General features: G+C 40.3%; 1 protein-coding gene across 6 annotated transcripts in view; it reads left to right on the plus strand.

Moving 5' to 3' along the window:
- LOC112260604 (dystrobrevin alpha) overlaps nucleotides 1-6,788 on the plus strand; it is a 37,938-nt gene extending 31,150 nt beyond the window's left edge. For 5 of the 6 annotated variants that reach the window (XM_024435847.2, XM_024435845.2, XM_024435848.2 and 2 more), the window contains 6 exons: nucleotides 3,827-3,986; nucleotides 4,085-4,174; nucleotides 4,270-4,369; nucleotides 4,484-4,613; nucleotides 4,729-4,767; nucleotides 4,943-6,788. In XM_024435847.2, the coding sequence (XP_024291615.1) occupies nucleotides 3,827-3,986; nucleotides 4,085-4,174; nucleotides 4,270-4,369; nucleotides 4,484-4,613; nucleotides 4,729-4,746 (498 nt within the window). In that variant the 3' untranslated portion in view covers nucleotides 4,747-4,767; nucleotides 4,943-6,788. The remainder of the gene's footprint in view (nucleotides 1-3,826; nucleotides 3,987-4,084; nucleotides 4,175-4,269; nucleotides 4,370-4,483; nucleotides 4,614-4,728; nucleotides 4,768-4,942) is intronic. The other variant, XM_024435850.2, reaches the window with a different exon arrangement.
- Nucleotides 6,789-10,156: the final 3,368 nt, after the last annotated feature.

The following is a 10,156-nucleotide window of genomic DNA, read 5'->3' on the forward strand; positions in this document are numbered from 1 at the left end:
GGAGGTCTACCATTTTTTTCTGAGGTCTTGGCTGATTTCTTTTGATTTTCCCATGATGTCAAGCAAAGATGCACTGAGTTTGAAGGTAGGCCTTGAAATACCTGCACAGGTTCACCTCCAATTGACTCAAATGATGTCAATTAGCCTAACAGAAGGTTCAGAGGACGCAAGTCTGTGAGGGAGTTGCAGCCATGGGACAAGATTGTAACTACCACGAAATTGGGGAGGAAAGTGGTAAAAAAAAAAATGGACACACCTACTCATTCAAGTTATTCTACGTTGTAGAGTAATAGTATTTTCTACGTTGTAGAGTAATATTGAAGACATGAAAACTATGAAATTAGGGTTAGGGTTAAACACCAAAAAAGTGTTAAACAAATCTAAATATATTTTAGATTCTATATATTTAGCTGCCTTGATGGCAGCTTTGCACAATCTTGGCATTCTCTCAACCAGCTTCATGAGGTAGTCACCAGGAATGCATTTCAATTAGCAAGTGTGCCTTGTTAAAAGTTTATTTGTTAACACCTAATGTGTTTGAGCCAATCAGTTGTGTTGTGACAAGGTAGGGGTGGTATACAGAAGATAGCCCTATTTTGTAAAGGACCAAGGCCACAAGAACAGCTCAAATAAGCAAAAGGAAACGACAGCCAGTCATTACTTTAAGACATGAAGGTCAGTCATTGCGGAACATTTCAAGAACTTTGAAAGTGCAGTCGCAAAAACCAATGCAGCGCTATGATGAAACTGGCCCTCATGAGGACCGCCACAGGAAAGGAAGACCCAGAGTTACCTCTGCTGCAGAGGATAAGTTCATTAGAGTTACCAGCCTTAGAAATTGTAGGCCAAATAAATGCTTCACAGAGTTCAAGTAACAGACACAACTCAACATCAACTGTTCAGATGAGACTGTGAATTAGACCTTCATGGTTGAATTGCTGCAAAGAAACCACTACTAAAGAACACCAATAAGAAGAAGAGACTTGCTTGGGCCAAGAAACACGAGCAATGGACATTGCGAGACGCAGAGTAGGTGAATGGATGATCTCCGCATGTGTGGTTCCCACCGTGAAGCATGGAGCAGGAGGTGTGATGGTGTGGGGGTGCTTTGCTGGTGAGATTGTATGTAATTTATTTAGAATTCAAGACACATTTAACCAGCATGGCTACCACAGCATTCTGAAGCAATATGCCATCCCATCCCAGCATTCCAGGTGAAGCTGGTTGAGAGAATGTCAAGAGTGTGCAAAGCTGTCCTCAAGGCAAAGGGTGGCTACTTTGAAGAATCTAAAATCAAATTTGTTTTAAATTCTTTTGGTTACTACATGAGTCGATATGTGTAATTTCATAGTTTTTATTTATTCACTATCATTCTACAGTGTAGAAAATAGTAAAGAATAAAGAAAAACACTTAAATTTGTAGCTGTGTTCAAACTTTTGACTGGTACTGTATATTTTACCAAAACAAAATAAATTATAAAAATAATGACATTATGGGCAGAAAACCCAAATAATCGTTCATTGAAGCTGATGGGTCATTTATCACAAAACCTTTTTATATAGACAATCATTTCAATTACTATTTCACCGGTAAAGTGGACAAACTGAGAAGTGAAATGACAACATTGAACAGTGAACCATCATATTTGTGTATTGATGATCTAATAATGAAAGAGAATGATTGCTGTTTTGAATTTGGTCAATTTTGTGCAAAAGAGGTGGAAAAACAGTTGTTATCCATCAATAATGATAAGCCACCAGGTATAAATAACCTAAATGGTGAAATATTAAGAATGGTAGCAGACTGTATTACCACCCCTTTTGCCAAAGCCTAAAGGAGTGTGTGCCCACAGGCATGGAAGGAAGCTAGAGTAATTTCACTGCCTAAAAATAATAAAGCACCCTTTGCTGTCTCTTACAGCCGCCCATTCAGTTTTCTGTCTGTTCTTAGTAAACAGATGGAAAGAATTGTGATTGAACAAATACAGTGCTATTTTTTGTTAAGTTAACTACTGACTTTCAACATGCATATATTAGGAAGTGCACTCAACTTGTGACTCTGATAATGCACTGACTCTGATAATAAGATTATAGTTGTAGCTGTAGTGTAAAATTTCAGTGCAGCCTTTGATGTTATTGATCATAATTTGTTATTGAAAAAGTTCACTTGTTATGGCTTTACTTCATCTGCCATCATATGGTTGGAGAGTTACTTATCCAACAGAACTCCGAGAGTATTCTTCAATGGAAGCTTCTGGAACGTCAGATATGTACAGTGTGGTATCCCTCAGGGCAGTTCCCTTGGGCCGTTACTCTACTCTATTTTTTACAAATGATTTGCCACTTGTCTTACAAGAAGCCAAAATGACTATATGCTGATGATTGCACACTCCACACATCAGCACCTACAGCCAGTGAGCTCAATGAGACTCTTAGGAGTTATAGTCAGTGTCAGAATGGGTAATTAACAATAAACTGGTCTTACATACATCTAAAACCAAAAGCATTGTATTTGGTTCAAAGCAGCTGAACTCCTAGGAGTAAAATTGGATGGTCAGTTATCAGGGTCAAGTCATATTGACTAAGTTATTGTGAAGAGGTAGAGGTATGTCTGTTATTAAAAGATGTTTTGAGTTTATGACACAAAGATCAACTGTACTAGTTGTTCAGGCTTTGATCTTGTCCGATCTTGATTACTGTCCATATGGTCAGGTGCAGCAAAGAAAGACCCTGCAGCTGGTTCAAAACAAAGCAACACGCCTTAGCCTTAACTTCACACACTGAGCTAACATCAACAACATGCATGATAGTCTTTCATGGTTGAGGAGAAATTGACGACTTCTCTTCTAGTCTTTTTAAGAATCATTTGTGTGTTGAAAATGGCTAACCACTTAAATAATCTTTTTGCATACACATTGAACAGACATACATACCCCACCAGACATGCCACTATGAGTTTCTTCACGGTACCCAAACCAAAAACAGATTTAGTTTTGTATGGAGCCATGTCATCATGTAATACTCTGCCACCAGATGTTTATCTTTAAAAAACAGATACAAAACATATTGTACCACAGCGCCTCTCCTCTTTCTAAAGATCTAATTTAACTGTACTGTATATAATAATATTATTATATATGAATAGTGTGTAAATAGCATGTTTGTTGTCTCTAGTTGTCTTTCAAATATATATAACTCATATTTTTTTTCGGGGGGGGTCAAATTACGATCTTGTCTCATCGCTGCAAGTCCCCAACTGGCTTGGGAGAGGCAAAGGTTGAGTTATGTGTCCTCCAAAACATGACCCGCCAAGCCGCGCTTCTTAACACCCGCTGCACCAATGTGTCGGAAGAAACACCGTTCAACCGATGACCGAGGTCAGCTCGCAGTAGCCCGGCCTGCCACAAGGAGTCGCTAGAGTACGATGAGCCAAGTAAAGCTCCCCCGGCCAAACCCTCTTCTAACCCGGACGACACTGGGCCAATTGTGTGCCGCCCTATAGGACTCACAACACTGAGATGTAGTGCCTTAGACCGCTGCACCACTCGGGATGCCCCTATTTTATATTTAATGTAATATCTTATGTTCTTCTTATCTATTACTGTTCTGTACTAGGTCATGTATGTGTACCCCAGGAAGAGTAGCTTCTGTAGCTAATGAGAATCCTAATAACTGAGTCATTCAGTATAGAAATAGCTCCACAAACATTAGATAGATCAATGTGGATGATCACTGGTTGTTACTGCACTGGTATACTACTGCTACTACTGAAACAGTGACAGGAAGTGACACCTAGAGTCACGCTAACCCATGCTTCCTGTTTCAGACTCAGGGACCTGGCTCCCCCCGCTCGTCTCCCAGCCACACAGTCAGTCGGTCCATCCCCATGCCAACCCAGTCAGAGTCTGCCGGCACCACACCCACTCACACTCCTCAGGACTCACTCATGGGTGTGGGAGGGGACGTGCAGGAGGCCTTCGCTCAGGGTAATACACACACTCACACACCTTTACAGTTAGGAGTGCAGTAGCCTCCTCAGGTTCTGGAATGCCAGTGTGTGTACCAGCCTCGGTTCTATCTCCAGGCCCCAGGAGGAACTTGAGAAATTACCTCCTTGTTGCAGCTGACTCAATCACCAACACCATGTCTTCATTGGTTAAAGAGCTCAATTCAGGTGATACTATGGTCTCACTGTGTCTCTGACTTTTGAAAATATACCTTTCATATCCTCCAAGCATTTTAAAGCTGCGTGTGTTTTGTCTTCTCCAGAGGCTGGAAGTCAATCAGAGAGCAACATGGACTCTCAGACAGATGAACTGTTCTCCTCTCCCACTTCCGATCTTCTAGCACAGATGACCACTAAACCACGGTAACTACAGTATGAAGTATGCACAGTGTGTAGATATGCTGTATGAATCTCTATAAAAGCTCAAAATTATATACAGAAGATTGCAGTATGGTAATGTTGGATTTACCTCCATAGTCTTGGTGGCAGGAACCCTGGTGGAGTTGAGGAGGAGTGCTATGAGAACGACTTGGTTCAGGTGCTGGAGGATGAGCTGAAGATGGGGGAACTACTAAAACACAGACGGGAGCAAGAGAAACCCCATATGGTGACCTATGGTTTGAGTTATTATTATGGAAAATAAGTGCATTTCAAAACACATTCCTTATAAATTCCTTGAATTCTTCTCTCTTCATTTTGTTTGTTTTCTTGGTGCGGTACAGGTGACTTTGCAGCAATGACCTTGTTTAACAAGTCTCCTGGTAAGACGACTAATTCATTTTTTGACATGTTCTTACCATTTGATGTTCACTGCACAAAAAAATAACTATTCATCTTCTGTGTTTATTTCATTCACTGCCTGGAATATATTTTTTCTCACTACGCTATATTCCAGTACAAATGGGCAGAGTATTTAACTCCCTGTCCTCTCAACAGGTAAGCAATATGAAAAGCCACAAAAATAGAAAAACACTGGAAGATGGATGAGAAGCGAAGGCATATAGAGAAGGCTGTGGAGAGATGATGGTCCACATGCATGCAAGTCAAACTAAAAAAGAAGTGACAAGGAGGAAGGATCAAAGTTATGACACTGCTAAATCCAACATATTATGTAAAGATCTATTTTTTAAACCAACAGCATTTTTAAGTGAATACTGTGAACCGATATGGAGGGATTATTAAATAAAACAGCTGTCTATTATACCACCGGTGCCATAAAATCGAATAACTTTGTTGAGAATTATTTGATTTTTAAATCATATTATTTTTGGGTATGAGTTGTTGAAGAATTGTGCAAGTAATATGCTGTAGTTCATTTTTCCCTGGGGCCACATTCGGTCTTCAACGAGGTCCGGAGGGTCGCACTGAATTGTTTAAAATATTTCCTTGCTGTCAAAATTTGCAAAAAATTGTCCTCTATCCATCATTTTGGGAATTTTCTATGCTCTCTGACTGTTTATAGTTTATTAGCGAGCTGGACTGTCAAGAAACTATGAGTATAGGTCCAATATCATTTCTACACAGTTGTGATTAGATTGTAGTCCTTTTTTTCTTCATTTTAAAGTATATTTTTACTCCAACCACCCACGGGCCAGATTGGACACCCTCCGACCTGCGGGCCGGGCCGTATGTTTGACACCCCTGCTGTAGGTGTATTGCTGGTGAGATTGCTTTTTAAACCAAATAGTAAACTTGGTATATGTGTAAACTGAGGCACAACTGTCTATAACCCAGAGGGTAGCTACAGTATGTCTGACGCTATGACCTGGTTGGCCCATCAGTTCGAATGATACTGGTGTTGTATCGCTTTTGTATTTGTTGTTTGACTGTTTAGCTTTTTGATTGAGTGGCTTGTCAAATAGTTCATTTTATTTGCCTTCGCTGGTTAGCTTAGCTCACATTTGGATGGGGTACAGTCAGACCTTCAATGCAGCATGTACTGTAGCTAACATTGTTCCAGCCACTGATACATTTATATTCACTGTCAAAATCACTTTGTTTATTTCACCCACAAGTATTGCCTAGTAGTTAATAGTACTGTATTACGTAATACAACTACAGAAGAGGAACAATGTTATTTGCCCTCTTCTGCATGTTGTGTTTGCCACATTGCAAATTTTATTTAATTCCACCTGGAGTATTAAGCCGTTAGGTGATACTAAGAGAATCAGACAGTATAAGACAAAGAAGCTGAACCTATGATACATCTAATGCTGGAAAGTGATATTGTCTACTGAAGGATTTTGTTAACTAATAGCTATACTTTGATTAAGAGTTATAGTTGATTTTATTTTATTAATAGCTGCTTGAGGTTTGAAGATGTGACGACATAAATGAAATTGGAGTAGGGAATACAGTACGTAGACAGTACATAGTAGATAGAATGGACAGTACAGTACATATAACGGACAACATTGTTTATAACACTCCAGATTCTAAGGTTTACACTTGCAAGAACAGAGGACATTGTTTGTTTACCATGTTTAAGAATCAATATCTTCTGTTTTACCATAGATTTTGAAGTTGCGTTGTCATTTAAATGTTCTGACCAAATTATTAGCGTTCTTATACTCACTCACACACAAATCTCTCACAAACATACACTCACAGTCACACACTTGGTAACCAAGCTCATTGTGTGTAAATGTTACCCAGTCACTTTAAAATATGTGGTGCAAGCCAATAAATGTGTGAAATATATCTAGTATGATTTTCAAGCTAGTTCGTATAAGTGATTTTGCATGGTGGTGATGATGCATAATAAAGAATTGACACAACATGAGAATGTTGTTGCCTATGAGCTCTTTCTCTTCTTTTTATCCATTGCTTATAAAAGGCACCTACGTAGCCTGGAATCCAAACTGATATCTGTTTGGAACAATGATGAAACTGAGAATATCAGTTTGGATTCCAGGATAGCACTATGAATTCCCATAGGTTTGCTTTACTGCCCCACAATTTATTATCTGTCACTAGTTCAATGCTCCCAGCTCACTGCATTTAATTCATCACACACCCTCCCAGTTAGAACAAAAGAGCAGACAACCATTGCTAGATAAGATCACTACTTGTGTATAACCTCACACAAACTGTAGGTGTATCCCTTGGCTACTGTCAATAAGATAGGGTCTCTGTCGAATTCAGAAGTAGCCTTCAAGTTGACATGATTCCCTAAGAATTTATATCAGTAGAAAAATTGCACGCAGCAGCTGGGTACTGAACGTCTGAAAGTATGTCAAATAACCCCTTGGGCCAAATAAAAGGCCTTTGCCGAAGCATTTCAGCCAAGGTAATCTTAAATGCTAATGACATTTCATGCTTTCTTGCTCCTAACTTATTTATGAAACTTGACACCATCGTTTCATTGCTTTGCCTGCTTTGCCTGCTCTGTCCTCTGTTTCTGCTCTCCTGCTCTTGCTTGACATGCCACTCCATTGTTCTGTCTTCCTCCCTCTAGGTAGGACTTGAGTGCCCCCTGCTGTTCAACAAGTATATTCTTCTTTGGTATTATGGCGGTCCGCAAACAAATGTTATAGGTGCATCACTCCTCCTGCTTTCTTGGCTGTATATCAGCCTACTATTCTGGAGAATGAATTCATTACACTTTGTGAAAAGATGCCCTACCAACTAACCCTACACCCATTAAAACCTCATCACTATTCCACTACTTTGGCTCTATCTGATCCTACATCAGATCAACAGCCTGGGAGGACGGGAATACTATCGTTCAAAACACCTTGTAACTCTTCTGCAGTAAAATCGCATACACCCAAGTACTTCTCCGCAGCTGCCATCACAACATCTATCCTCTGATTGGCCATGAACGCCAAAAATACCAACCTTACTGAAGCATATTTTATTCCTATCACTCTCTATTGACATCGGCCTACTCACAGGGGATCCTCTTAGGATCTCTCACCCTGGACCAATCTTCCTCGACTACTCTCATCACTGCCTCAGCATACCACACCTTCTGCACTACTTTGATCCTGGTCACCTCAACATGTCTTTGGCTCATCGGACACCTCTGATCTCCAACACCATGCGTAACCCTACAGTTTACACACACAACTTTTTCCACCGTTACTACAAATTCCTTTGCCTCGTGTCCTCCTACACACTTCTCACATCTAGAAATCTCCCTCCTACAGACTGCTGGCAACACCATAAGCTTGACATCTAAAACACTGCAATGGGTTTGGGACAAAATCTCTCACGGGATAACTCGCACATCCTAACTTGACTTTATCTGGTCAAAAACTCTGCATCAATATTCAGTAGTACAGGCAGTGTCTTCTCTGTTTCACCATACTCTCCACCGGGTCTGTGTCGCACCAAACAGTGGTTGTCACAGACACCGGGAATCTTCAACTTCATCATCAACTTCACCAAACCCTCCTCAACCCTTAATGCCAGTCCAGTTATCACTCCTTTCAACAGAGCCTCAGGAGAGAAAAACATGTCACAGTTCTTGTCCCCAGTCAATTTTGCTGTGACTCTTACATGGATGATGTTAAAAATATTTGTTGGTCTGTATGGTAGAAAGAGATGTTAAAAATATTTGTTGGTCTAATGTGATTAATAAGGAGCATCCAGACGCTGCACTTGATGAATTTATGAAATTGCTTCTTCCAATTATTGATAAACATGCACCTATTAAGAAATTGACTGCTAGAACTGTTAAGGCACGGTGGGTTGATGAGGAATTGAAAAACTGTATGGTGGAAAGAAGAGTGGCTAATAAGTCTGGCTGCACATCTGACTAGCTGACTTACTGCAAATTGAGAAATTATGTGACTAAACTCAACAAAAAGAACAAGAAACTCTATTATGAAGCCAAGATCAATGATATAAAAAAACTTTGGAGTATTTCAATTAAATCATGATCAGAAAGACAAATTCAACTCCATCTTTCATCGAATCAGATGGCTAATTCATCACAAAACCATTTGATGTTGCCAATTATTTGAATGATTACTTCAAGTGGGCAAACTTAGGCAAGAAATTCCAACAATGAACAGTGAGCCTTCGTATTCATGCATAGAAAAACAAATAAGAAAGAAAAGCAGTTCAAGTTTGACTGTTGTAAAGTTAGTGTGGGAGAGGTAGAAAAATTATCGTTATAGAACAATAATGACAATCCTCCTGGCATTGAAAATTTAGATGTTTATTATTATTCGCTCCAATATGGCATAGCAGTTCAGATGTCTTTTGTCCTCGTCTTGTCGTGTCCCGTATATATATATATATTTACAACTTTCTTCGCATACCTTTTTATATATATTTTTTATTTTCCATAAGCTCATCTTCAAAACACTCTCCTGCAACCCACCTCACCAATTTATATATTTTTTAAAAAGAAAGTATTATTTACCTCAAATCTGTAATCCTCCATAGAAGCTAACCAGAAGCTAGCCAGAAGCTAATCCAGAAGCTAGCCAGAAGCTAGCCTGAAGCTAATCAGAAGCTAGTTAGCTTCTTTACTGGCTAATCGTTAGTATTCAGCTAACCACGGTTTGTGGTCATCAGCTATCCTTTAGCTCGAAAATCTATCGCCAGTTTTGCACGGCGTGGCTCGGACCGGAACATACCGGACCTATTTTTCTCTCCATGTCCCCGGATTTCAACCGCTAACTCTGGACATTTATACCTGGATCTCGCAGCTAGCTAGCTGCTATCCGTGTGACTATCGTCTTTCGTCAATTCCGGAGCAAACATAAATTATTCCGGAGCTAGCCAGCTGAAGAGTTCCATCAGTCAATCCTGGGCTACAATCACCTATCCGGACCCGTTTTACTGCCAACGCGGAGCCCCACCGGGCCTTCACAACTGGACTACCGACGTTATCTACCCGAGGGAGTTATCCGGCTGGCTCCTCCGTCGCGACGTTACCTGAACGCCCATGTGCGGTCCGCTAACCATTAGCTGTCTTATCGGCTGCTATCTGAATAGACCTATCGGACAATTTGCACGAGGTGGCTAATAACAGACCTCCATCCTATGCTAGCTTGCTACCGATGGCCCGGCTAGCTGTCTAAATCGCCGTGTCCCCAACCAACATCACTACTCACTGGACCCTTTTGATCACTCGACTAAGCATGCCTCTCCTTAATGTCAATATGCCTTGTCCATTGCTGTTCTGGTTAGTGT

This window comes from Oncorhynchus tshawytscha, linkage group LG10, assembly GCF_018296145.1.
Source record: "Oncorhynchus tshawytscha isolate Ot180627B linkage group LG10, Otsh_v2.0, whole genome shotgun sequence".
In the NCBI taxonomy this organism is placed as follows: Eukaryota; Metazoa; Chordata; class Actinopteri; order Salmoniformes; family Salmonidae; genus Oncorhynchus; species Oncorhynchus tshawytscha.